At 50.7% G+C, this 27,582-nt stretch overlaps 8 protein-coding genes across 8 annotated transcripts; 5 read left to right on the forward strand and 3 right to left on the reverse strand.

The window, feature by feature from the left end:
* Nucleotides 1-20: 20 nt before the first annotated feature.
* VE01_04644 (uncharacterized protein) lies at nt 21-1,338 on the forward strand. The gene is made up of 4 exons (XM_018274114.2): nt 21-100; nt 153-158; nt 229-330; nt 415-1,338. The coding sequence occupies exons 1-4, from the start codon at nt 91-93 to the stop codon at nt 960-962; spliced, it is 666 nt and encodes a 221-aa protein (XP_018130944.1). The 5' UTR covers nt 21-90; the 3' UTR covers nt 963-1,338.
* A 413-nt stretch (nt 1,339-1,751) lies between these two features.
* On the forward strand, nt 1,752-2,827 carry VE01_04645 (uncharacterized protein). Its single transcript, XM_018274115.2, has 2 exons — nt 1,752-1,931; nt 1,985-2,827. Exons 1-2 carry the CDS (start codon nt 1,837-1,839, stop codon nt 2,784-2,786), a joined length of 897 nt encoding a protein of 298 aa, XP_018130943.1. The 5' UTR covers nt 1,752-1,836; the 3' UTR covers nt 2,787-2,827.
* Nucleotides 2,828-3,094: 267 nt separating this feature from the next.
* VE01_04646 (uncharacterized protein) lies at nt 3,095-3,998 on the reverse strand (the record flags this gene model as incomplete). The annotated part of the gene is made up of 5 exons (XM_018274116.1): nt 3,095-3,370; nt 3,416-3,451; nt 3,499-3,588; nt 3,640-3,923; nt 3,971-3,998. 5 exons carry the CDS (start codon nt 3,996-3,998, stop codon nt 3,095-3,097), a joined length of 714 nt encoding a protein of 237 aa, XP_018130942.1.
* A 181-nt stretch (nt 3,999-4,179) lies between these two features.
* VE01_04647 (uncharacterized protein) lies at nt 4,180-4,812 on the forward strand (the record flags this gene model as incomplete). The annotated part of the gene is made up of 2 exons (XM_018274117.2): nt 4,180-4,435; nt 4,531-4,812. The coding sequence occupies 2 exons, from the start codon at nt 4,180-4,182 to the stop codon at nt 4,599-4,601; spliced, it is 327 nt and encodes a 108-aa protein (XP_018130941.1). The 3' UTR covers nt 4,602-4,812.
* Nucleotides 4,813-5,134: 322 nt separating this feature from the next.
* Nucleotides 5,135-7,609, reverse strand: VE01_04648 (uncharacterized protein). Its single transcript, XM_059463638.1, has 6 exons — nt 7,144-7,609; nt 7,070-7,095; nt 6,913-7,017; nt 5,982-6,864; nt 5,871-5,919; nt 5,135-5,806 (listed from the first exon to the last, which is right to left on the reverse strand). Exons 1-6 carry the CDS (start codon nt 7,573-7,575, stop codon nt 5,775-5,777), a joined length of 1,527 nt encoding a protein of 508 aa, XP_059319741.1. The 5' UTR covers nt 7,576-7,609; the 3' UTR covers nt 5,135-5,774.
* Nucleotides 7,610-11,703: 4,094 nt separating this feature from the next.
* Nucleotides 11,704-16,600, reverse strand: VE01_04649 (uncharacterized protein). Its single transcript, XM_018274119.2, has 3 exons — nt 15,822-16,600; nt 12,330-15,759; nt 11,704-12,275 (listed from the first exon to the last, which is right to left on the reverse strand). The coding sequence occupies exons 1-3, from the start codon at nt 16,552-16,554 to the stop codon at nt 11,966-11,968; spliced, it is 4,473 nt and encodes a 1,490-aa protein (XP_018130945.1). The 5' UTR covers nt 16,555-16,600; the 3' UTR covers nt 11,704-11,965.
* A 97-nt stretch (nt 16,601-16,697) lies between these two features.
* On the forward strand, nt 16,698-25,080 carry GCN1 (translational activator of GCN4). The gene is made up of 4 exons (XM_018274120.2): nt 16,698-16,890; nt 16,945-19,034; nt 19,081-24,345; nt 24,392-25,080. Exons 1-4 carry the CDS (start codon nt 16,761-16,763, stop codon nt 24,941-24,943), a joined length of 8,037 nt encoding a protein of 2,678 aa, XP_018131018.1. The 5' UTR covers nt 16,698-16,760; the 3' UTR covers nt 24,944-25,080.
* A 77-nt stretch (nt 25,081-25,157) lies between these two features.
* Nucleotides 25,158-27,581, forward strand: RPL19A (ribosomal 60S subunit protein L19A). The gene is made up of 6 exons (XM_059463639.1): nt 25,158-25,431; nt 25,645-25,914; nt 25,988-26,138; nt 26,189-27,055; nt 27,260-27,320; nt 27,517-27,581. Coding segments are annotated over exons 1-4 (585 nt in total). The 5' UTR covers nt 25,158-25,429; the 3' UTR covers nt 26,351-27,055; nt 27,260-27,320; nt 27,517-27,581.
* Nucleotide 27,582: the final 1 nt, after the last annotated feature.

Consider the following 27,582-nt stretch of genomic DNA (forward strand, 5'->3'; position numbering starts at 1 on the left):
TCGCTCGACGCAAGGCTAAACTCAACACCTCTTTGACCTCAGCAAAATCGAGAATTGAAGCTTCAGCAAGCTCACCACAACGCCGCAAAGATGCCAAAATGTAAGTTACTCCTGCGCGATCCATGTATGGATGTTTGCTAACCCGGAATTAGTCTTCTGTAAGCTCCTACACCCACCGCGCGAAGCTTGGAATCGTTTCGCCTCCATAACCTCGTTCTAACCCTCCAGGCGACTACTGCGATGTCTACCTCACGCACGACTCCATGAGCGTGCGCAAAGCCCATAACACGGGCCGCAACCACCTGCGCAACGTCGTCGACTACTACCAACGTACGCCCTCCCCCCCCGCCCCCATTCCTCGACCCCCCCCCCCCCCAACCTCCAGAACTCCCCTGCTAACTCCCACCTCCACAGAAATCGGCCACGAAAAAGCCCAATCAGTAATCGACTCCATCACCTCCTCCTACGCCGCCGAAGGCCAATCAGCCTCAAACCCCATGCTCGCCCACCCCCCCGGAGGCCCCTCCTTCGGTGGCGCACCTCCCCCATTCGGCCGTGGTATGCCACCTACCCTCCCGAACGGAATGCCCGTTCCCTTCCCTCCCCCAGGAGGCCTACCATTCCCACCTCCCGGCGGACCCGGCGCTCTCCCCTTCCCGCCACCAGGAGGTTTCCCAGCGGGCATGCCATTCCCCCCTCCCGGAGGACCAGGTGGACTCCCCTTCCCGCCGCCGCCTGGAGGGTTTCCAGCGGGGATGCCGCCGTTGCCGCCGAATTTCCAGTTTCCGGCTGGGGGCATACCGCCGCCGGGTGGGTTCCCAGGATTCCCACCGCCACAGCAGGGTGGGGGGTTTCCGCCGCCACAGGGGGGTGGTAGCCAGGGACCGCCGGATCATCAGAGGGGAGGGGATCAGAGGGATGCGAGGTTGCAAGGACGAGATGCGTTTAGTGATCGGAGATAGATGGAGAGTTTTCGTGTGTGTGGCGTGGGAAATGGCGTTTTTTATGGTGCTGCTGGGATGGAGTTGGGGCGCCGGGCTGTGGTTTGTTTTTGCGAAAAGCGAAAGGTTTTTGAAGGAGGGAGGGAGGGAGAGGGCAAATGCTGTACTTGTAGGAGATACGGATATGGATGGTGTTGGGCTGAACAGGAAAAAGAGTTGTGGTGGCCATGTACATTCACTCCGCGCCTTGTGAGATTGCGAGTGATGAATAGTAGTTTCACGACGAAGTTCATGTAGTTTGCATGGGCGCTCCGACCGAGCTTCTGTCAGTAACTATATGAAAATTTATCCTAGGACATTCAAAATCAATGATCATCACAGTGAAACAATCTGTCAGTAACTGTACTGTACTGTACAAATATTTATTTTACAAAGATTCGAAAATCAATGTTCATCAAAGTGGAACAAGCTTTCAATTAACTTTTTTGGGATATTTTATCTAATCATGACACTACTTCTAGTTGTAATTTGGGTTTGACTGCAAGTTTCTTGTGGTTGGTACGAGGTTATAAAACTAACGGGTGAGGCAATCTAAGGATGAAATTAATAAAGGTAAAAGTATCCCCGTTTTGTGGTGTTGGAGCTGTTGCTTCCAAAAGCCAAAAGCCGTCGTCCTAGCTCCGAATCTATGATACTACCAACTACCTGTCTATTTTCCGCTCTAGTGTTCTCACCCATGTCATGCGGCGTAGCAAACTAAGAGGCCTTAAATCCTTCTTGACATCGACGTAGTAATGAACCTATACTATAACCAAATAAACACTTATAAGATCACCTTCGCTGATCCTACTACGTTTGCAGTCAACTACAGTCCAATCGCTCTACGCCTGTAAATATGTCGCGCTTTACTTTCGCGGAACTACCAGATGGATCTGATACGGACGCCTCAAATGCATTGTACCGAACCTATGACAGGCGCGAGTTTATCAGGTAGACAGTTCTAATTCACATAATCCTATATCCAAACAGCTAACACCCTCCAGACCCTGCCGCGAATTTCTACAGCGTCTTTATCCACGCGACGCAAAATGGGGCTTTACCATCTACCGCACAGTCTACACGCCTGAATCAGACTCCCAGTTCCTCTCTGCGCTCGAGAAAATAAAAACTTGCCTTGCGACCGCTCTACGCAACGAGCTCCGAACTAACCGTAGGATTCGCGCCTATGAAGTCAAGCACGGCCATACTCCTCGGCCATTAATAAATGCCGGACCATGCGATCAAGTGGAGGACCAGTATGATCCCCTCGTGATTGAAGACCGCGAGGTATGGGATGGGGCCAGCATTGAAGATGTCCGCGCCCATTTTCGGGACGCGATTTTTCATGAAGCCCTGGAATTGCAACGTATCAGCTATGATCCGGAGACGGAACACACTACTCCAATGACGCATCTTGCGCAGGATCCGAAGAGTTCCATCTGCTTAGTGATAGATGCTGAGGCGTTGAGCTGGATGACGAATAGCGAGCCTCGGGAGAGGGGGATGTATTGTTTGAGGGAGGAGGAGCTCCGGGCGATGCCGAATGATCCTATGATGCATTTGGATTCAAGGCCTTTCAAGTGGGGGCAGCATGGCCGCGTGAAGGGTGTGGATGCTGATTGGCCGCGGCACAGTGATATTTGGGAGACTGATGAAAATGAGCCTAGTATGCTTGGTGCGAGGAATGGTGTACCCGATCCACCTCGGCGAGTGTCACAGTATCACGGATGGAGGCCCGTGGAATGTGAAGAACTGTGGGGTTTGTATAATGATGAGTTAAGAAACGGCGGAAGGCTAGGAAGATAGAAAACAACTTGTAGATAGAATGAATCTATACTACTATCGATATCTAAATTTAACCCCAGCAGCCGTGCATGCCATGGTTCATTCAGAAGACGGATTTGCAAAGGCTCTTAATCGTCGGAGCTACCATTCGCTTTGCACACAATTAGTGGTTGGATCTAAACGTCCACTCTGCCCATAGTTGGGGGAACCGACGTGCATCATCTTAGAAAAAAAGCAGGGTACCATTACTTAGTAGATTGTGGATAGAGAACTTAGAGGTACAGTTCTAGGTTTTGAAGTCTAATGTTCTAATAATCCTTTGTAGAAACTCATGGATATCCCGCGACATGAAGCCCAGTTGCCACCATTTCCACACGATAGACATCTAAAGTTCGAACGTTCTGCAACACCAATGCCTTGTCAGGATCGTTAGCTGGCCGCGCGTTGTATACTCTTTCTAGTTCCCTGAGCCAGTCGTCCGCAAATTTATTAGCCCTCTCAACGATTTTCGGCATCTGGTAAGAAATAAATGCCTCCCATGAATCGGACAAATAGAGATCCCTATTAGGTCCGGGGGCCTGCCAAACATCTTCGATCATAACGAGCTATTCGCGGATAAGGTTGCAGAGCTGCTGCAGGCGACTCATTACAATAGGGGAGTTTAAGTAGTGTGTAACAGCAATTACCTATTGTTCGGTTAGTAACTTTTGTATGGAAGGGATCGCAAACGTACTCTTCGGATGTAGCTGAGAGCTGTACCAGGCTTATTACGCACAGCATCATTCATTTTGTCGTCAGAAGTGGAATTGACACCTGCCCATAACTAAAATAAAATGGTTAGCGTAGGCAACGTACATAAGACTATTAGGCTTACTCGGGATTTCGCGCCATTAATTGTGTCTCGTAATAGAACAAAGTTTCCGTGGTTCCATGTGCTACCTAGGGCCTCCATGATTCTATCACTTGGTATTTGCAAATTTGCAGTCTGACTTTGTACTGGGGTGATGAGGGGGGAGGTCGTGGGGATTATTTCCGAATTAAACCCCTGTGTAAAGAAATCGTAGGGGGTAACCGCTAAGGTGGTGCCGGGCACAATAGTTCTGTTAGAGAGATAGTGAAAAAAAGTATTCATCCCTTGAAACTCGATGATATGCTTAGCTAGGTAAGTTAGAAAATCTGTCGGTAACATTAACATTCTCACTTACTTTGGAAATAGTGAGGTTGCGGCAACATAATTGGAAGTCTAGTAGGGTCAATATGAGCAACCCTTGGATTAACACAATCTTCCTCGTCCTCATAGTCGAAAATGCGGTCATAAATGGGATGATTTGAATCCCATTGTCCTCCGGAAGTAAATGGTTGTTCAAGGTACGAGATTGATCCGAGTCTTCCTGCATACGGTTCTATCCTCTGTATGACGCCGCAAGGCGGAACCGTTACTGCGACAGCACCAGTACCTGGTATCAGTATTGCGCCTGGTTATAATAAAGGATATGCGCAATATCTGGCTCTACCACCTGCAAACGCAACGACGGCAACTGGCACGACGCTTAATTGCGGGAAGTACCACGGAGCAGCTACTGGCGAAACTTGCGCTACGATCTGTGTCAAGGAGGCGATATATATCGCATTGTTCCTTCAGGTGAACCCGAGCTTGAATCTCAACGATTGTACTGGCAGTTTGGCCGTAGGGAAGACTTACTGTGTTGGACCTGTTGCAGGGTGGGAGAACGATCCAATTATCGAGACGGACACTGACACGCAGACGGCAACATCGGGGCCTCGTCCTCGACCACTACAGCCACGTACTACCTCGACCTCTACATCTCCCTGTAAAACAGTCTCTGGCTTAGTCTCACCGACACCCCCAAGCGCTATTTGTGGGCAAAGGGGGACCTCGCACGCCCTAGAAGGATCTGGGACGTTAGTTGCCTACACAAGTGGTTCTCCACAGGTTGGCTCTATGGAAGCTTGCGCTGCACAGTGCGTCGCAACTGGGTGTTGCACGGCCTTCTATTTTATCAAGGGAGCTAACTGCAACTTAAAGTATGGGGCAAGAGCGTTCGATCAAAATGCTGCTGGGCCTGGAGGTATCCTATACGACTATTACGACCTTTCCTGTTTTACCTGTACTCCTAAATTTTGCTCGACTTAACAGCGGGTAATGTACAAATTTATCAGTTGGTTCATTAGGCCTATATAGATTAGCTCATAAGATCAACTTTTTCTATTGCTAGCCATACACGCTGTGCTAATCCATCGCATACCTAAACCTGCGGGCCCACCATCGCAACGCTGCATCGGCTGTGTATAACTTTTTGGGATATATTCCCCGCCTTGTTATCCGTTTGTCCTCCACGATGCCTATATGTCTGTCTTTTTTTTTGTACGTGACCCTAGTGTCGGCGTTATGCCTCATCTCACATCATCCATCCCATCTCACCCGCTTCCCCAGCCATCCTCGCAGAAAAATCAAACCAAAAATGCATAGCAAAACAGGTATGCAAGCAAAAGCACCAAGCGGTAAGTGAGATAAAAATAAGGCGATCGGGAGACAAGAATCATCATGAGAAGATGGAAGGAAGCGCCAAGATAGAAGCACACGAAACCACAAAGCACTTAGAGAGAAGCAAGGAAGCAAGAAGTATAAAGTTAATAATAGTAATAAAAAAAACTAAAAGCCAAAAAAACAATAAGCAAAGAAGCAGAGTTGTTTAATTGAAGCGTTAAAAAATGTAGTCATTATGCCGTTTCAGGTGTCGGGATTAGGTTAGAAGAAAGGCGTTGTGGTGGCGGCGGTGGTGGTGAAGTTTGAGGTTGTGCGTACGCTGTATCCCAAAAAAAAACATCCAAAAAAATCATGACTCCTGTCCCATCTTCATCTGTCTTCGTCTGTCTCATCTGGTCTGTCTGTTTCCACCCCCAATTTCTCCTCTCTCAAACAAATTATTCTTTAATAAAAAAGATGTCGCTGCTTGACTCGGCAGTTATTAAAATCGAAAGCCAGGCTTAAAGGCCCTGGTAGAAGTTGTTGCCAAAAACTGCGAGTCCACATGAGCCCTTGTCCTTACGTATAGCCATAGAGGCGTTCATCCATAAACTGACCATGCTGCTGGTGCGAGAAGTCCCTCGCGTCTGATCCATCTTGGCTGTACTGCGGGCACCGTTAGCCTCAGTGTTCAACTCCTGGTTACGCGCGGAGCGGGCACGACTTACTATATCACCACCCCCTTCAACGCCACCTTGCTCATCCATCGGCTGGGAGGTCACAATGGAATTGCCGAATTGCCGTGTAGTCGACATAAACTGGCCCTGGAACTGCTCGGGAACAACATGGAGGCCCCCTTGCTGGCGGAGGAGATTCATGTTCTGCGCGATAAACAGAGGCTGCTGTTGCTGCTGCGCGGCCGTGGAGTGGGACTCAGCAGCGGCCCAGCCGGCTTGGAGGGCGCGGTCGTGCGGCCATGCGGTGCCTTGGCGCGAGACGTCCGAAGGGGTGGACCAGTTGGACTCAGAGGAGTTGTAGGGGGGAGAGGCGAGGGAGGGGTTATAGGCGGGGTCGGGGACTTGGAGGGTGAGTGGAGGAATGTCGCCGGGGCCAGAGCCGGGGTATACGTTTGAGGCGAAGGAGGAGTAGGTGGATTGTTCGAAGGCAGGACCGAGGGTGGAGGGGTGGCTGAGGAGGAAGTCAGAGGTCATGTTGGTGCTCATGGGGATGGTGTGGTAGGTGCTGGTGTTGAGGGCGTGGGAGGTCATGGAGCCTCTCGCGGGGGAGAATTGGAGACCAGAGCTCTCGGAGCCGTCGGTGCGACTATGGGGTCGTTGGTTGGAGGATTCTGAGACGTTAACCGCCTGGAAGGAACCCATTATGGGCTCGTATTCTTTAGACAGGCGCATATTTGCACTTGCATTCGCCGTGGGAGCCTGGATGTTGGGAGATGCATAGTTGGAGTTGGGCGCATTCATGTTGGGCCGCTGCGGCGAATACTTTTGCGGTGGTGTTCGTGGGTTGCTGGATGTCGACGACGATCGTGATCTCTGCTCGTTGTCGATGGGCTTGTAGTCGCTGGTTCTATACGGCCCATCACCTTGGATTTCACTGCTTCATTATTAGCTCAGCTCTCGAGACGGGTGTTGGATATCTTACTGCCGGCTCATGTGCCGAGATAGAAGGTCAGGACGGTGAAAGACCCTCTCACAATCTGGAAATGTGCACGGAAGCTTTGCTTGTTCGTGGCTTAGTTGGTGGCGTCTGTGAGATTCGTCAGTAAACCTTATCTGTCTCAACTATTTGAGATCCGTACCGTAAGTGCTCCGCTCTAGTGAAGGCCTGGCAACGTCAGCATGAGTAGATCAATGTCATCATATAAAGACTTACCTTTGGCTCATCACATTGCTCACAGACATGGACGGGCTGGCCCTTCTTTGCCTTGCTCACACGTCCAGTGACTGGAGTATATCGGACGGGTTGATCTGCCTCGAGCCCGCGCGGTAACGACGGTCTCGCATTATTTTGCGAGCCGCCTTGCCCGTAACCCGATGGATCCATCAACTCTGTGGCGCCGCTACTGCGCCGACGTGCTGTGCCTGAACGTGATGACCCCGCCGACGATGATGGCTTGCTGATGCGGGTTGGGCGTTTCCTTTTAACGGACCGCTGTGTAGTGCTTCGTTCTGTCCTCGACAATGAATTCGTTGGTCGTGTGTCGAGGGATTGGTTTTGAAGGAGCGCGATGTCTCTTGATCTTTGGATGGCTTGAGACTCGAGAGGCTCCACATCCACGTCCATTATATCTCGTAGACTAGACATTCTGGGCGATTGGAGACTTTATTTCGATAACGAAGGAAGACCGAGGCGGGATAGACTCCTTCAGCCCCACGGGAATAGATATTCGGAGCTCGACGAATGGAAGAGGAAGAACAGATAGTGAGAGCGGAACGCAGATCCAGAATGTTACTAAGAATGTCACAGAGACAAGGAAGATTGATTGAATACCAAGCAATTGCGGCGGTATGACCAGAAAGAAGCGGACATCTGGGGGCGCTGCTACGCACTGCTGAACGATTTTGAACGGAAGGAAGGAACGAGATAGAGTGGTAAGTATTGGAGAGGTAGTATGGAGAGAGGAAGAAGAAGTCGAGTCTCTTTGGGGTCCTTATTTTTCCCCACCGAGCCTTGGCCAAAGCAAAGAAAGATATGTACCGGGCGATGGGGTGCAACGATGCCGGGGTGAGGGGGGTAGGGGAGGGGGGGGTAGGGGAGGGGGGGGTAGGAGGAGGGAGGGGATGGGGGTGGGGTGGGGTGGGATGGGTGATGTTGGGGAGAATGAGATCAAGAGATTTTTTTGTAGGAACCTACCTAAGATCCCTGGGTTTGTCCATTGGTGAGGGTGAAGATGAGGGCGAGTAAGAGGGGGATGTTGGGATGTTTCGGTGTGGTGAGGACCGCGATTGGTGTATAGGCGGTATTCCTCGGCGCTTAAACGCGTCTTAAATAAGACCATACTAAGATGGATAGAGATGGTTAGTCGGGAGACGCAAAGCATGTAGAGTACAATACAGTACAGTGCATACCTTGTACAGAGCTAGGATCTAAGATCCCTGTGTGATAATAAGTGTCTCTTGTGGTTTGTTGTTTTGTTCCTTTTGTTCAGTTCTGTACCCAGTGTACTGCATACGGAGTAGAGTAGTTTACTCGACGTGGTACTCAACCTCGGCCCTTGTGTTGCAAGCCAAGAGAAATGTGAGCATATTTAGAATAGGCATGCAGTAATTCGTAGAATATCGACTACTCCTGCGGTTATTTTAGATTATAGATTAAAGATTGTAGTGGGGATTGAGGGGAGGATGAGGTGCAGAATGGAGATGGATGGGAATGGGATTGGGAATGGGAATGGGATTAGGATGGAACAAAAGCAAGGGTTGGTAGTTGGGTACATGCACTGAAGACTTGAAGATGGTGGTGGTGAGTGGGTACTTTGAAACGCACGTTCCTTGGGTGGTGGTGGAAGTACCTTGTTAGAAAGTCTCACTTAGCCGTCCAGCGTAGCATTGCGATATGAGCAGGATTAGGGCACTGGTTATCGACAACGAGCACAATCAGTTGTCTGCGGTCTCGAATCGACAGCGTGAGGCATGATAAGCAGTAAGCAGCATGCACCGTAGGTATAGATAGAGTTTACAGCGCCAGCGGGGAGTACAGTAATACGGGACTGTCGATTGTCGATTGTCGATTGTAAGATCTTCGATTCGATTCGATTATCGATTGCTGATAGTACTGTACAGAGGCTGTGGCCGTTGGAATAAAGCCCAGGTCCGTAGCAGAATAAGCACAATAAGACCCAGCCATGAATCCCATGAAGCATACACAAAGGAATCCCGCGCGGGTTCCTTACTTACTCGCATGCGCACGCAGGCAGTGAATCCCACGGGTAGAATCCTATAGCGGCGTGCATATTCTAGACACGAGCAGTCCAGCATCAGTACTCGGCTTCAGGACCCGACTTCACAACCCAAAGGAGCATCAAACATTGTGAGATGTTCGGGCCGTCAAAACAGCCCCTCGCAGCGTGGTGCAATGGCATGCAGTGCAGCAGTGTTTGTTTGTTCTTCGAAGGATTCTCATCCCGGGGAGTTGTTCCCATCATCCCATCCCCACACACTTTTGGTGCGCTGCGTGTGTTGTGCTGTACCTTACTTGGCAACTATCCACATGCACGGCTGGACACAACAAGCAATCCATCCACCCACACGTTCTCAGCTCTGGGTATATTCGTACATAATTCGTACATACTCGTACAGTACATGCTGATCGCTTCGTGCGTGTGCCAGCGTGTGAGCGTGTAAGCGTCAATTACGGCAAGGTAGAGAGAGTGAAACACCGTAGAGCGTGGTCGAAGTACCAGAAGTTGAACATTTTGACAGTGACACTGACAGGGACAGGGGTTCGACTACGGGAGACGGGAGGTGTCGTTTGAAAGGCCGCTATCCCCTGAGTGGCTTGGACTAGGATCGCGATGCTGTTCTATATTTGGCACCAACCAACGACATCCATGTCTGTCATCATCTGATGTCTGCCATATTGCAGTACATTCTAGGCAGCAGAGTTAACAACAATCTACGGAGTTACTCTATTGTATTATTCTATACTACGACCCGACAATTCTATAGTAGTTTCTATAATTGTGCTTCAGTCATAACTCCTATAACAGCTTATTGAATATACCATCTACGGCATACTATCTAGAGTCAAACACAGTAAGCACAGAACTCGAAACAAACCCTCCTCCAACCCATCCCATCCGCTCGAGCGAACAAACACCCAATACCACGTCCAGTCCCTCACCTCACTCCACCGGCAACCGCAGAAATTCACCCGGCGGCAGAAAGCACAAAATTTCCGGCCAGACGGCATCACACCGCCCAATCGTGCTCCCCCCCCTCATCCCTGCACCCCATCCCAATCCCCATTCCCCATTTCCATCACCACCATCAATCACCAAGTCTCATCATCGTCGCACAAGCCATTCCCAAGTCCAAACACCCCAAACCCACCATCCAACCACCCTCCCCCTCGGTTCCCGAGACCATCACCCCATCAAACCCCCCCCCAACCAATCACCCCCCACCCCTGCAACCCACCAAACCTATTTTTACCCTCCGCCATCCCCACCTCTCCCCTGCACAAGCGCAGCCACGCCCGCCTCCAGCCGCCGTATATGCACCTACCCGCCCCCTCGCGCTCGCTTCATCCAGCAACCATGCGCGTGCGCATGCGTGTGCGTGGACCTGCGTGTGTCTGCGCGAGTTAGATGTGTGCAATCAATCAATACTCCGAGACAGGTTCACAGCAGACAGACACACACACACCCCACCATCTGGCGCTATCGCGCGCCGCAGCCGTGTAAGCGCCGGGCGCCCTGGGACGGGGGTTGTGATTCGCGAGGTGCAGGGGCCGGTGTCTACGCCGCTGCACGTCGTGTGAGATGGCTTTTTTTAGGAGCGCGCGTCGTTCGCTGGGTTTCTGTGTGCACACTCACTTGCGGAGGGAAACAAACTGTCCTCCAGCACAGAGCGACCAGTATAACCCGAACAGGACGCTGCGCGCGTAATAGTCTCCCACCGCGTCGCATCGCGCGACGTGGCGCAGACAAATGCGGATAAGAGAAGCGCGGCGCAAGCGGCGCGGCGCGGGAGGTGCTAGGTTCTAAGTTTAGCTCTCACTGTCCCGCCCTCCCCTCCTCCTCCCCTCCTCCTCCCCTCCTCCTCCACTCTTCCCAACTCCCAGCTCCCAACTCCTCCCTCGCCCCACCCCTGCTCGCATCTCACACCATTCCCGTCCTCGCGGCGCCGCTTTGGTCTCCCCTTGGCCTGCCCCTCCCTCTGTGGATGCGACCAGGTATCCAGCCAGGCAGCCACGTAAGGCACGCGAGTGGAGAAATATTGCTCCCGCCCTCCAACACCTCTGATACCGCACCGGCGAAGTACAGATCCCCGAGGAGGATTCCCGAGTAGCTGAAGGATGGTAAGGTCAGGAGAGGGCCCGCTGCGGGACGCGGTGGGCTTGCTTACACCCGGTTCTGGGCGCGCGGAGCGGGCCATGTTGGTGCCGTTGTGGGGGCGTGTTGGTGGATCGGGGGGCGGGCTGGAGTAGGACGGGGGACGGGAGACGGGAGACGGGGAGGAGAAGGAAAGGGGAAGCATAAATTAAGGTGTGTGGGGTGTGGTGTTGGTGGTGGGTGAGGTGATTTGTTGGTTCGGTCTGCTGAAGGATTTGGGTTTAGGCAGCAGAGAAAGGGCGGGCAGTGGGGGCATGTCCACTTGCTCGCGGCGGTGAGGTGTCGTGCTTCACGGTGAGATAACTCCCTCGTGATGGACAGAGACCGCGGAGGAAGCTGGGCGAGAGTGGAACATTCACGGAAAAAATGAGACCGAGGCTCATGATACGAACATTTATGTTCATTTGATCTTTATCTGTATGCTCTTGATTCCCATTTCCATTTCCATTTCCATTTGCTCGCAAGCAGCAACAACGCCTTGAAGCTGGAGCTTGATATGCCCAGTATGCTCACTTTCCCATCCCAGAATGCTCACTATGTATGCCCATCATGTGTGATTACATGCCACACCGTTATCACCCTTCAACCTCCTAGGCTGCCTCTACCCTTCTTAGATTCTCTCCATTACATCCCCATCCTACCCTACGTCCTCACCAATCCCTTGGCAAGCAGCAGATTCTCCTGCGAAAAGATCCTCTGCCAAATCTCCAACCATCTCGCCAGACCCTCAGGCATGGGCTTCCCTGGGTTCTTGAAGCTGCGCGTCATGATCTCGCGCAGGCGCGTGCGCAGCGTCCGTAGTACGACCATGGTCTTCCAGTCTGAGACGGCGAAGCGCGCACGGTTGCCATCGAGGATTAACACGCCGGCGTAGAAGTCGCAGCGCACGTCGCCGCATAGGAGGGCGATAGCGAAGTCGGTTACGGCTGTGGTTTCGTGCGCGTTGTAGAATCTAAATTATGGGGTTAGTATGGAGATTGGTAATGAGTAGGCGACGGGAACTTACTGCTTGGCTTGCATGATGTGGTAGTAGGAGAGCCAGTTGATCTCATGGTGACCTTTGTTGACGGAGGTGGGGTGTAGGGATATGGATTGGTTGTTTGCGACGTTGCGGAAGCCCTTGCCATCGCGAACGAGTAGCTTCGGGTACAGCGCCCAGGCGATGACGGATTGGGTGATCAGGTCGTTCTCGCTGTTGATGTTGGCGCGCTGCGGGAGCTCGAAGAAGTCGTGGCGTCGGCTCGAGTATCTGTTTCGCTTGATATGCGCGCGCTCACGTTCCGTCAGGGGCAGGAACCCGGAGTCGACGAGGGAGACGGTTAGTTGGCCCTTGAGATCTTCAATGTTGGATAGGGTTTGGGGGCTCAGGAAGTTCTTGCGGCAGAACTGGTACTCGGATCCGGTCGTGTTGCACACGCGTTTCCAGGCTAGGTATGCGTTGTAGTTTGTCAGCAGGTCGCTGTCTCCGCGGCGGAAGGCGAGCCTGACTGTGTCTGCTTGCTGGCGTGCGCCGAATGGGGCCTGGAATGGCGACTTGGAAGATAGGATTGCTGCGACGGTGATTGTTGCATCTAGGCACTTGAATATACTTCCTAGCAGGATCAACTTGCCCAGGAATACATCGAGAGGTAGCCGCGACAGTTGTATGCCCAGAGGTGTGAGCTCTTCGGCAGCGGTGAGCGCTCTAACATCAATGAGTGCGTCGACAGCTCGGCGAATGTTCTTTGCCGACGGGGGATCGAGGGCCTGACCCAGCGTCTCCTCGATTCCTCCCAGCTTGCAGGTCTTGACTCGGATAGCCAGGTCTTGCAGTGATAGTCGCAGCAGCTCCGGAGTTTGCTGATCAGACATGAGCTCATCGTGCCGGTACTTCGTGAACAGATGGAAGCATAGTCCTTCCTGCACACGACCAGCTCTTCCTCGTCGCTGCTTCGCGTTGGCTCGCGAAATAAACGTCTCTAGTAGTCTCGAAAGTTGTCGTCGCTCATCAAACCTCATCTCGCGGTGCTTCCCCGCATCTATTACGCAGGTAACATCCGGGATTGTGATACCGGTTTCGGCAATGTTCGTAGCTAACACTATCTTCCGGGTGCCAGGAGGAGGCACCAAAAATGCCGCTTCTTGGTCCTCACTCGCGATAGACGAATGCAGCGGGTATACATACCAATCCGTTCGGAAAGTAGGCAGCCCAAGGAGTATGTCATTCAATTGGCGGATTTCTCCAATACCTGGTAGGAATACCAAAATGGCCTTGCTGAAGGGAACATACCGCTCGTCGGTAGCGATCTTGGCTATGAGTTGTGCCACCAACTCAAAATCAATCCGGTACTCATCCATTTGGAGGATGGTGTTCCGGGTCTTGGCGCTATAACCACGCAGCAGCTTCGTATTCTCTGCCTTCGTCTTTTCGCTCGTTGGTGCATCCTCTAATTCGGCATCGTCGTCCAAGTCGGTATATCTCTTATTTTGTGAACCATTATCCAAAGAATAACCGGTAAGCTCCACGGCATCCTCGAGGTAGTATGAAGTAACTGGGAAGGTCCTTCCGGGGACTTGCAGAACCGGGGCGCCGTCCAGGTACTTCGAAAACCTTTCGGCATCGACAGTAGCAGACATTAAGACAACCTTGAGGTCTGGTCTCCGGGCCATCAGCTTTCGGAGGATTATCAGCAAAAAGTCGCTGTCAATAGTTCTCTCGTGCACCTCATCCAAAACTATGTGTGTGATTTCTTTGAGATCGTTGGAGCTTTCCAACATGCGCATAACAATTCCAGTGGTGGCGTATACAACGCGAGTCTCCCGAGACGTGTTGGTTTCAAGGCGGATTGCATATCCGATCAATGACCTAGGCGTCCCGACGTCCCCTTTACGTTCCCCAAGCTCCTCGCTCACGCGCTTGGCAAGAGAGATTGCTGAAATTCTGCGTGGTTCTGTGCAATACAGCTTGCACGGCTTACCTTGTGAAAGCTGGTGTTCTAGAATAAATGCGGGCACCTGGGTGCTCTTACCACAACCCGTTTCTCCACAAATAATGACTACTTGCTCCCGATCAATTGTACGAAGAACTTCCTCTTTGTAGCCCCACATAGGCAATTGCATGCGAGACTGCCGCATTGTTTGGTATGAGGGCGTGTTGCTCTTGTCATGCCATATCCTCTTGAGAGTCTCGGGGGAGACACTAGAGCTACCTGGCGTCTCCGTCCCAGACTCATCGCTGGTATCATTGGGAGTTAATAAGGCACGGCGTCTAAAGCTAGTCGTCAGCACGACACCATCTTCCTCTTCCCGATCCCTCTTCTGCCTGATAGTATCCCGAAAGCCGCGAATAGCTTCTCTATCGAGCGCATCCGCTTTTTCTTTCCTTGCAACAGCAAACTCCGTCCATAGCTCACGCCATACCGGAGGGAGTCGCAGGAACACTTTTTCTTCCCTCACTGAAGTGCTGAATATGAGAAACAGCGCTACGGTTGCGGCGTAAGATTCCGATTGGGCCGCATCAGGAGTAGAGATGCTGGTCATTGTAATCGTGATTGATTTTGGTGAACATATGCAATCAATCTCGGGAAAATCCGAAGTTGGCGACGGGACTTCTTGGGCCTTGGACCAATTTACCCTGACGGAATGGCGGTTGGAATAGCTGGTTTTGGAGACAAGCGTGTAGACTATCTTCACGGAAGAATCTCTAGAACGGCAAGCTTCTTCCAATACCCTTCTAGGACTTATGCCTGTAGATTTTCCAAAATCTCGGAGGGTGATCTTGCCGCCATTGGTATCGTTGATAACCACAGTGCTCTTCCCGGTGACTGGGTCAACTTCAGTAACGGGGAGATTTGCGAACAAGTCCGCAATGGCACCATCGTCATCGCTTGAATCATCTTCGAGTAAGTCTGCTCCCATTTTTGCAGCTGCGCGCATAATCTCATCATCAGAGTCATCATCACTAGACTCAGCAGGGTGTGGGATCCTCGGGGGAGGGCCACCAGACAGTTCCTGTCTTTTCGCAGCAGCTTCTTTCTCAAGAGTAATCTTCCGCTTCTGCCACTCCTGTTCGGCCTCGTATCGATCAAAAAGAACGTCAGATTCGATCTTCACCAGTTTCCTTTGTAGCTTTGCCATCTCTGGGTCTTGGGGCGCTTGGCTACCCTTGTTTCTCTTGCCATTGACGGCCCCTGCTCCACGCTGGGCTACAGCCTGTGCCGAGTTTTTCGGGGGCTGTAGATGGAAAAGTTTCGTCTTTGCTTCCAGATATTCCGGGAGTAGATCGTCCGCATCTATATCACTCTCGTACTCGACCACTGCGGGCTTTGCGGGCCGCGCGGCTAATTTTGTAACGGGTTGTTCTGCAATGGTTTCTTTCGAGTCTACGTGGCGTATATCTGCTTCTATCTGCCGTGGTGTGTTCATTCCTGACGCCGTGGGTGTGCCGGCTTGAGAGTCTAATTGTTGGTCGGTTAGCTAACTGACCCAAAGATACGCTTCGCCCACTATAAGGACCTACCCATTTGTAACTTCAACGGCAACAGGGATTTCGTTTGCCAATTCTCGTAGTCTGGCAACTCGTCTCGGGAGCATTCACGTGCCATCCATTGGAGAGATTCCTCAAGACCCCAGATCGAATCTTTATTTCCGCTGACCATCTTATCGGATATGCTTAGAATGTATGTGAGGACCATGCGGACTCTGTCGTCAGGGAAGCCTGCGCCGGCCAGAGCTTGCTGTAGGGTCCATAATTTTATGGTTAAATCTTCCTCTGTCAGCGGCTTCAACGTTGCAGGGGAGTCTGCTGTGCTCGGTCCCAAGGCTCGATGATCCGCAGTAACTATATCCAATATCTCGTCCATCAAATCCGGAGGAAGCCATTTTCGTGTATTCAAAAAGTCGGCTTGACCTCGTAGTAGGCGGCGATCTGTCTGGAGCCTGGTTACCTGGCGAGCAGCATCCCGTTTGGCTTTTTGCGAGTACTTTTCGACCAGTACTTGAAGATCTGATTCCTCGAGTTGTTTCTCGAATTCCTCGGGGGTTAGCTGCGTATCTGTATTTCCGGTTGTTGTGGACGTTGACAAGCTTTCTGTCGCTGTCTCATCCTTCCGTTGCTCTGATTCATTGTCTGGGCTTTCGTCTGAAGGTGTGGTTTCAGCAACTTCAATCCTCACCTTTGATGCCACCGAGGTCGTAGCAAAGCCACGGGCAGGGTTTGATGCTGGCTTCTTTTTCTTTTTGCCTCCCGCCATAGTATTATAATTTTGTCGGCGTTCTATTGAAAAAAATGGCGGGGGGTCACCGCGTAAATAAAGTTGAATGACGCGGGGGTGCCAATACCTTAGTAACTTCGGGTGAACTTTAATCCTTTGTTCAGCGTCCCTGGCGACCAAAACTTCCATGTCGGGTGAGAACTATCTCGCCTCAGTAATCCGCTCCATTGCCATAAAACTGCAAGATGGTAGGGGCAGATCTGAAAGATGTAAGGGGAATGGACCTCGAGGCCAGCAGAAAGGCGCTCTCCTCCTCCTCGACGGCGACCCGCACAGCATATCTTCACAGTATTGATGAACGACTCTCAAACAAAGGTGCGTGGCAGGATGAACCTATTCAGTGAGCATGCTAACCTCTGTTCTCTGTAGAAATCGAGCAGTCATCGTATCCAACTCTACTGGAACTTATTTTCACCACATATTCCTTTTACCAAGACCGAAGCTCTAGACGCCACGTTGAACAATGTCTGAGGACAATATTTCGAGCAGGCGCAAGCCCAGACATTCTCTCTCCCTTCATCAAATCTTTACATACCGAGGCATCGAAAACCAACATAGCAGCTAGCAACGCGTTTGTTTTAACTGAATGGTTCAGCATCCTTATTCAGGAGTGCAGTGGGACACCTTATTGGGCGATCTGGGGGCAGCAACTAGTTGCAAGTGACGCAGAGGTTCTAGAGCAGTGCCAAAAGACAACTACAAAACCCAATATTAGGCACTCTGCTCTCGTTGTGACTAGAAGGGCCTTCCGAAAGGTCGTTTCTTGCCAGGATTCGGCCGAGGCTTCGATTAGTGATGCGATTGAAGGACTGAGTGCGAAAGCTGCCCAGCCCAGCGCAAGAAATGCCATCATGCTGGGCGTCATCGCTGGGGTCTGTTCGAGAAAACCAGAAGCAAAAGGCACTCTTGAAAGAAAGAAGGAAAATTACTACAACTTCTACACAAGAGAGATTATTGGATCTCGGACGCCAGTGCCCGCTCATATTGCAAATGGACTTTATGATTTCTTTTTGGATTTCACTAGTGCAGAGGAGTTGGCGAAGCACGTAGCACCATCCCTTGTAAAGGCCTTGCTCAGGGCTCCCGAGATTGTCCTGGATGATCTCATTACGCCATTGGTTGAATCGCTACCTCAGAGCATCGACCTTTCAAAGATTTTGCAAGGGAACCTCTTGAAACCATTACTATCAAACCTTAAATCAACAAACGCAACCATTCGAAACGGTGCGCATACCGCTTTTCGAGTCACCATACCTCGTTGTCACGACGACGCTGCACTCAGCGTTATCACCAACGAGATACTGCTTCCCTTAAAGTCTGGGAAGCTTCCGGCAGCGGATCATCGAATCCTGCATTCGGAAATTCTGAAGGTTTTGCCGATAACTGAAAGCTTGGTGGAAAAGGTCTTGCCGGCAGTCTCTGCGGTTGCGGCAAAGGAACCCAACGAAGGAGCGTTGAGTGCAGAGACATCGGTTCTGTCCCTTTACACATCGTGGACACTGACCAATGGGACAGCACTTCCCAAGGTGGTCCTAGAAGCATTCAGCAAAGGCCTATCAGACAAGAAAGCGCCACTACGAAAGCTGTGGACGCTTCGACTAGGTGATATTTTGTGGGCACAGGGGGGTTCTAATCTTGAAAATAAGAATGTTGTAGAGCTCGCTGAAGCCAGCATATCAAGCCTGATTCAACTTTTCGATGAGGTTGCCTCAAACCCCATTGCTGCTGGCCAATCCGGCGTTGTTGTTGGTGGTTATGTTTTGACAGCTCTAGCAGCGGCCAAGCTCCCTTCTTTGAAAAGTTCGAAGATTAACGAAGCCATCAAAAAAGCAAAGGTTATTCAACAAGCGCTGGCATTTGAGCCCAAACCTTCATTCTTACTCAATCATCGGGTTTACAGTAAATTAACTAATGATGAGGATCGTCTCTGGCTTATTCGTGCCCTCTCTGCTACAGCTGATGAAGCCTCTACATCCGGTCCAAATTCGGCGACAGCCCTCGCGTGGTCACAGGGGGTAATATCCTGTATTTGCTCCGCAAACGTTCCACCTGCTGTGAGACGACAATGCATAGAGGTGCTGTCGAAAACGTACGCACGACTCCCCCAAGAAACTTCATCGATGATTGTCTCTGGCCTATGGCGTTGGGTTCGCGACATCGAAGTTGGAGAGAAGGACTGTGCCGCAGCAGCCTCTAAATCCGACAAAGCCAATCTCCACTTTATCGCAAAGGCCATCTGCCTTTCCGCCGCAGATGCATCGAAATTCGGCTTCGAGATAGACCAGTCCATAAAGGAGAACCAAATGGTAAAGATGTTGGTTATTGCTCGTCCCGAGCTGCTTCCTGGCGTTCAGTGGATTGAGCTTTGCCTCAGAGTCGGCGTGGACCCCGGACAACTCTGTAGACAGTATAACGATGCTATTATTGAGCAAGTTTTGGAAATCACAGATTTCAAAGAGGTATGTTCAGTCTTTATCAATTTGTACATCACTAACTTTTTTGCAGACTGCAGACCAAACCCAATACACTATCAAAAGTGCAGCTTTCAATGCCGCAGCAGAACTTGCCTTTGTGGCGCCTGACGTTATGACTTCCCGAATAGTTGATCTATTTCAACACGATCTCGATCCTAAACAGCTGGATGATGTTGGCCCTACAGAAGCCGCAATATTCCGAACTCCTGAAGGCACTTTATTTGTTGATGTACTGGCTAAAAAGTCACAGGACTACGTGCCTAACAAGAATACTAAGGACTACGACACGATGAAGTGGGAGGAAGAGTTACGTACCCAGCTAGCTCAGAAGAAGGGTCAGCAGAAAAAATTGACCCCAGAACAAAACGCAAAGATAAATGCACAGCTAAAGAAGGAAGCCGCAATACGTCTACAAGTTCGGCAATTGGAAGCTCAACTAGTGCGAGGAATTGGCATTATCAAAAGTCTTGCTGTTGGCCCCCCAACTGAAGCTCAACTGTGGATGAGCCCAGCTGTCACCTCTCTGATCAATATCATCAATGCTGGAGCAGGCCTGGTTACAGGCAATGCAGCTGCTGAGGCATATAGGCTTCTGTCGGAGAGGGTGGTCGCCCGCATCGGACCGGTTCGTCCATTCATCGGAATTGCAACGCTAAGAGCGTTGGGAATCACCCACCTACCCGAAGAGCTTACCCAAGAGTCCCTAGGAGAGCTCATCACCAGAGTTCTGTATCGACTACGGTTCTCTGGCGAGCAGAGGCCTTTCGATACGGTGTCTTTGACGTACATGTTACCTCTGGTATTCCTTGTGTTGCGCAATGGTGGTTTCGGTACGCAGGAAGATTCCGAGGCGCAAGTAGTACTCGCGATCGATTTTCTCAAGTTCCACACCGATGCGTGCTCCGATACTATAGTGCCACGTCGCGAGGTTCTCTCGGTGCTTATTGAATCGATGCAAGCCTATAACCAGCACTACAAAGCTATCAAGGAGTGCCTGGCTGATCTTTGTCGCTCGGTTGCTCCCACTATCAACGACGATGAAATTGCAACACTTGTCCGAGGAGCTATCGTGCCTCAGACATCGGTCCGCACGTCAGTTTTACAATCCATCAGCGCCGAAATTGACCTCAGCGACATGGAATTCTCCGAGGAGATTTGGCTTGCATGCCACGACGATATTGAGGGCAACGTTGAGCTCGCGCACGAAATATGGGTAGAGAGCGGCTTTGAGGTTTCGAGTGATGCCGTCTTCACGATCCTACCATATCTCGAAAGAGAAGACAAGCAGCTCCGCCGAGCAGCCGCTCGAGCCCTTGCCGCGGCAGTAAAGCTGCACCCTGGATTAATTACAGAGATCCTCTCGCGCCTTGAATCCTCATACATAGAGTTAGCCAAACCAAAAGTGCCACAGCTCGATGAATATGGCATGCCTAGAAAGATGGATATGAGAGATCCTTGGGAAGCTAGAAATGGCATCGCACTAGCCTTCAGAGAGTTGTCTGTCGTCTTCAAGGAGGAACTACTAGATTCGTTCTTGAAATTTCTCATTGAGCGCGGACCACTCGGTGACAAGAGCCCTCATGTTCGAGAAGAAATGATCGAGGCCGCGAGAGCCATCATTGCATTGCATGCGAAAAACAAGGTCGAAGATCTGATGAAGACTTTTGAACAAACTCTTGAAGGGCCAGATAAAGGCTCGGATTTCAGCGACAGAGTGAACGAAGCCGTCATTATCCTGTATGGCGCACTCGCGAGGCACCTTAATCCAGGGGATTCTCGCATTCCAGAAGTTGTAGCAAGACTTCTTGCCACTTTGAGCACCCCCTCTGAGACGGTTCAATACGCCGTAGCTCTTTGCCTTCCAGATCTAGTCCGGGCCTCACCCGGCGAGGTTCCAGACTACACGCAAAAGGTCATGGACCAGCTGCTCAATGGTAGTAGCTATGCTTCACGCCGTGGTGCTGCGTATGGTCTCGCAGGGTTAATTCAAGGTACTGGTATCGTTGCTCTCAGAGAGTATCGCATAATGCTCACCCTCAGGAGCGCCATCGATAACAAGAAAGATGTCAAGCACCGTGAAGGGGCGCTGCTGGCTTATGAGCTTCTCTCGACTATCTTGGGTCGTATTTTTGAGCCATATGTCATTCAGATTGTGCCCCAGTTACTTTCCAGCTTTGGAGATTCTAGTGCCGATATTCGAGACGGGTGTCTTGCTGCGGCAAAGACATGTTTCGCTAGTTTAAGCTCATACGGTGTCAAAAAGATCCTTCCTACACTTTTGGATGGCCTTGATGACCAGCAGTGGAGAAGCAAGAAAGGTGCCTGCGACCTTCTCGGCGCCATGGCCTACCTCGATCCTCAACAGCTTGCCCAAAGCTTGCCAAAGATTATCCCCCCGCTTACTGGTGTTCTAAATGACAGTCACAAAGAAGTGCGCCTGGCTGCCAATCGCAGTTTGAAGCGCTTTGGAGAAGTCATCAGCAACCCCGAGATTAAGGGTCTTGTGGACATACTCCTAAAGGCTTTGAGCGATCCGACAAAGTACACGGATGATGCACTTGACGCGCTGATCAAGGTTTCCTTCGTCCATTATCTTGATGCACCTTCTCTCGCACTTGTTGTTCGTATTCTGGAGAGAGGTTTGGGCGATCGATCTGGAACAAAGAGAAAGTCAGCACAGGTTATTGGAAGTCTTGCACACCTGACTGAGCGTAAAGATCTCATATCTCATCTTCCGATCTTGGTTGCTGGTCTAAAGATTGCCGCGGTAGACCCCGTACCCACCACGAGGGCTACAGCGTCCAAGGCTCTCGGTTCACTCATCGAGAAGCTGGGAGAAGATGCCCTTCCAGATCTTATCCCAGGGCTCATGCAAACACTCAAGGCCGATACTGGAGCAGGAGACCGCCTCGGATCGGCACAAGCTCTCAGCGAAGTCCTCGCAGGCCTGGGCACGAGCCGCCTCGAAGAGACACTGCCCACGATCCTACAAAATGTCTCGTCATCGAAAGCATCTGTTCGCGAAGGTTTCATGTCTCTTTTCATATTCTTGCCTGTTTGCTTTGGCAACAGTTTCGCAAATTACCTCAGCAAGATCATTCCTCCTATTCTTACTGGTCTTGCGGATGAGGTTGAATCGATTCGCGATACATCTCTCAGAGCTGCCCGCCTCCTTGTCAAGAACTTCGCTACCAAGGCCATCGACCTCCTCCTTCCTGAACTTGAGCGTGGCTTGGGAGACGATAGCTACAGAATCCGTCTCAGTTCCGTTGAGCTGGTTGGGGATCTTCTTTTCAACCTAACTGGTATCAGTTCCACGGACGAGGATGAGGTTGAAGAGGGCGCCAAGGAAGCCGGAGCATCTCTGCTGGAGATCCTCGGCGAAGAGAAGCGAAACAAGGTTCTCTCTGAGCTATATATCTGTCGCTGTGATACTGCCGGCCAGGTTAGAACTGCAGCTGTCAACGTGTGGAAGGCACTTGTTGCCAGTCCTAGGGTTCTTAAGGACTTGGTTCCTACACTCAGCCAGCTTATTATTCAACGCCTTGGATCCACAAACGCTGAACAGAAACTCATTGCTGGGAACGCTCTGGGTGAACTCATCCGTAAGGCTGGTGATGGGGTGCTCTCTACCCTGCTACCTACTCTCGAGGAAGGCCTCCGGACTTCTACAGATGTTGACGCCAGACAAGGCATTTGTATTGCTCTTCGCGAGCTTATTTCATCTGCATCCGAAGATGGATTAGAGGACCATGAGAAAACACTGATATCTGTTGTTCGCGTTGCTCTTATTGATTCGGATGAAGAGGTTAGAGAAGCCGCCGCTGATGCATTCGACTCTATGCAGAACATGTTTGGCAAGCGCGCCGTGGACCAAGTCTTGCCATATCTCCTCAACCTTCTCAGAACAGAGGGCGAGGCCGACAATGCACTGTCTGCACTTCTAACTTTACTGACGGAGACCACTCGCTCCAACATCATTCTCCCGAACCTTCTCCCAACCCTCACAGCCTCGCCAATCAACGCATTCAATGCAAGGGCCCTGGCTTCGCTATCAACTGTAGCCGGAGGAGCTATGACAAGGCGCCTATCGACCGTTATCAACGCATTGGTGGACAATATTATAGTGTGCAAGGATGAGGAGCTCCGCGCTGATCTCGAGTCATCGCTGGACACTGTGCTCCTTTCCATCGATGAGTATGATGGTCTCAATACAACCATGAGCATTATGTTTGGCCTTGTCAAGCACGACGACCACCGAAAGCGCGCAGCCGCCGGATATCGCCTTGCCAACTTCTTTGCAAATACCGACGTCGATTACAGCCGTTACAACCAGGATATCGTCAGGAACCTGTTGATTTCGTTTGATGATACCGATCTGGAAGTGACCAAGGGTGCATGGACTGCCCTGAACGAATTCACCAAGCAGGTGAGCAAGGTAGAAATGGAAGCTTTGGTCCACTCCACCAGACAAGCCCTTCAACGAGTTGGCGTTCCAGGATCCGACCTGCCAGGGTTCTCATTGCCAAAGGGAATCAATGCCATCCTCCCGATATTCTTGCAGGGTCTCATGAATGGCACGTCTGACCAGAAGACGCAGTCTGCGTTAGCCATCTCCGATATACTCGACAGGACTAGCCCTGAGTCTCTCAAACCATTCGTCACGGCCATCACCGGACCTCTCATTCGAATCGTATCAGAAAAATCGACTGATGTGAGAGCTGCTATTCTCCTAACCTTGAACAATCTGCTTGAGAAGATTCCAGCTTTCTTGAAGCCTTTCCTTCCTCAGTTACAGAGGACGTTTGCCAAATCCCTCGCGGACACGTCTAGCGAAGTTCTGAGGACTCGTGCTGCGAAGGCGCTTGGAACTTTGATCACCCTAACTCCTCGGATTGATCCTTTAGTGGCAGAGTTGGTGACAGGATGCAAGACCTCTGATATCGGCGTCAGGAACGCCATGTTGAAAGCCTTGTATGAGGTTGTCAGCAAGGCCGGAAGCAACATGAGCGAGGCCTCGCGCTCTGCGGTACTGGGTTTGATTGACACCGATGTGGAGGACAAAGATGCCACCATGGTGATAACAAACGCAAAGCTATTTGGTGCACTGATCAAGAATGTATCGGAGGATAACGCCACAAGCCTAATCAAGAACCGCGCCATGACGACTCACTTTACCCACGCTTCTATTTTGGCCCTCAACTCCGTTCTACTACAGGCACCTCAATCATTAACGGAGTCATCATTCGCTGAGGATCTGCCGTCTGTGATCTGCAAAGGCATAGCTAGTAAAGACGTGAGTATTCCTAGTCTATATCAGAGATTATTACTAACTTAATTAGCCCTTCATTTCCGACAACTCTGTGTTAGCAGCTGGAAAATACATATTGACGGAAAGCCCAAAATCTTTTGAAGCCAGGAAGCTGATTTTTGAAACACTGGCTACTTACATCCCAGCGGGAAACCCAGCAGATACGCGAAGGCTGGCTTTGGTTGTCGTCCGCACCGCTTGCCGGCACCACATGGAGCATGTAAAGCCACACCTTGCAGTATTAGCTGCACCGATTTTTGCCAGTGTCCGAGACACTATTATCCCAATCAAGCTGTCAGCTGAAGCAGCCTTCATGGCGCTCTTTGATGTAGTTGATGAGGAAGGAAAGGTCTTCGATAAGTTCATTGCGAGCCAAACGCAGATGGCGCCGGTCTCAAAGAGAGCTATGCAAGATTACTTCAAGCGTGTTGCATTACGTTTGGGTGCCCAGGCCAGGGAAAGGAGGGAGGCTGAGGGTGGCCAGGGCGGTCTTGGCCTGTCCAACGATGAAGTCGACGACGAACGCGAAATATGGAGCGTAGGCAAGGTTGATCTGGGAGAGGGAACTTCAAGTGATGACTGATGTATCAGAACTATTCAATTCTGTAAAGCATGGCGCTCTTGATATTAGGGGAAGACCAGAAGAGTAGGATCTGGTTCACAGGGGTAGAGTCACGAGAAATAAAAATGTATATTTGAGCATAGCCAATGTTGTTTAACCATGAATTCGTGCTTCGCCTTTCCGTAGTGGTTTATAAACAGTTATTCATTAATAACTATAGAAATACACTGGTCGCCTCATACATTATTCCTGTCACGGTTGACCAAGTCGTTGGTCGCGTGGGGTGATCCTCAGGGGTCTTTTAATCCCTTATCTTATCTTATCAGTGGTGAGGGCTAACCCTCCACTTCTCCTCACAATTCGGTGGTTAATCCCCGAAGAAGTTTAGCGTTTTGCCACAAGCGAAAGCCGCCATCTTTGAATTCCATTCCGACAAAGTACAGAGACGAGGTCGAGAGAATTCACGACAACCATCGACAACCAACGGAACCCATCAGGAAAGACAAGATGTACGTGTGCGAAAATACTTCTGGACGGAATACCTTGAGATACCCTATCCGAAGACATTAGTTACGATCGAGTGGGAGCACCCACGATTGATGGAGTCATCGATATGGAGATCCCACTCGTCAAAACTATTCACGACAGAGTCGGCCACGACACTTGAGGGAATCCGTCCAGCAGAGGCTTCTGATTAGCATGAACTAACGGGTTATCTTTAGGGTTAACCTTCGTACCCAGAAGCGCCTCGCGGCGGCCGTTGTGGGATGCGGACAGCGCAAGATCTGGCTCGACCCGAATGAGGTCTCCGAGATCTCCAACGCCAACTCCCGTCAGACCATCCGCAAGCTCGTCGCTGATGGCCTCATCATCCGCAAGCCAGTCACCATGCACTCGAGGGCACGCGCTAGAGACCACACCGATGCGAAGAGACTCGGTAGACACAAGGGTTTCGGTAAGCGTAAGGGTACCGCAGATGCTCGTATGCCAAGGTATGCAACACAACTCCGATAATGCGCTTTAGAGGGCGAGAGACTATGGAATGGGCACTGACAACCACCACAGCCAAGTCGTTTGGATGCGCAGACTCCGCGTTCTCCGCCGCCTCCTCGTCAAGTACCGTGCCAGCGGCAAGATTGACAAGCACCTTTACCACGAGCTTTACCACCTGAGCAAGGGTAACACCTTCAAGCACAAGCGCGCTCTGGTTGAGCACGTACGTTACACCTCAACACAATTTGCATCATCTGAGCTAACAATGCGCAGATCCACAAGGCCAAGGCTGAGGCCGCCCGTGAGAGGACTATCAAGGAGGAGATGGACGGCCGTCGTGCCAAGACCAGGGCTGCTCGCGAGCGCAAGCAAGAGAGAGTTGTCGCCAAGCGTGCTGCCATGTTCGGTGATGAGGAGGAGACCGAGACCAAATAAGCATTGCAACTTTTTACGGGGTAGCTGGAGCGGGGCAATGGTCTTACAAATAAAAGGCTCGGTTGCTTTTCGTTATCAGGGCTTTCTGCATGTACTGCATGGACAATGGTGTCATGAACTCTTTCAAAGCGTGAAAGCCTTCTTCTGTTCGTGGTGACAACAGGAGATACTGATCTCCCTCGTGTGGCCGACCCCCGTCCAATGCCCATGGATACTGTGTTTCTGTCTACTGACCGTGAAGGACCAAAGCAACTCTTTTCAGGTGAGCGCCACGTCAAGCTTTCGCCGTGACCAACTTCTCTCGTTTGACAGCGAGTTTTCTTCGCATCTACAACATTCCAACCATTGCACCCATCAGCCACATTGTCAGCCATGATCAAACGCAACTTCCAAGAAGTTGTTCCTCAGTACCTATTTCTACTTTGTCTTCATTTTTCTTTACAATCTGTTCCACAGTCCACAACTGTGTTCCCCAAATCAGGCATTAGTGTGTACAGCATTTCGAGCTCTCAATGCTCCTCTGCTGAAGGATAACTATCTTTCGTGCCAAGATCTACCACCAAACCCTTTCCTTACCAAACACCTGCTCCCTATTTCTCTCTGGGAAACTGGTGCATGAAGAAGGGGTTACATTTTACCTACTATGCTGTCTATTATAGACGTGTAATAGTTTTGCGGGCTTTTGGGGGTATTCTACTTGTAGAGGTATGCATATATTTTCTTATAATTGTGATGTCATACATCATCGCCCATATAATGATGACAAATGGTCAAGAGACCAGATATATAACCCAGCTCGTTGAGGCACAAGTTGCCCTATGAAATAAGAAACATGTTCTGAAACAACAACAACGATTCCACGTTACTATAACTCAAGCTACTCTGTTCAGTTGCTAACGTTGATTGTAGTCATTCCACTTCACTGTGGCGACAACTACAAGTCTGAGAGACAGAAAGTCTTTTGAAGAGGGTATGTTTTATCAATTTCTTGTTCAAATTACTCCCCTATAATGATGACAAATGGTCAAGAGACCAGATATATAACCCAGCTCGTCGAAGCACAATATACGTGCATTGTGAGATAAGAAACATGTTCTGATATTTATTTAACTTCATCTTTTGAATCAAACATATATTTTGGCTCACCATACTAACTTGGTATGAAGGTCTTCTCTCTACGACTTGGACATTGTTCTTGGGGCTATAGCTAGACAAGTGTATATAAATGAAGC

This window comes from Pseudogymnoascus verrucosus, assembly GCF_001662655.1.
Source record: "Pseudogymnoascus verrucosus strain UAMH 10579 unplaced genomic scaffold scaffold_18, whole genome shotgun sequence".
Taxonomy (NCBI): domain Eukaryota; kingdom Fungi; phylum Ascomycota; class Leotiomycetes; order Thelebolales; family Thelebolaceae; genus Pseudogymnoascus; species Pseudogymnoascus verrucosus.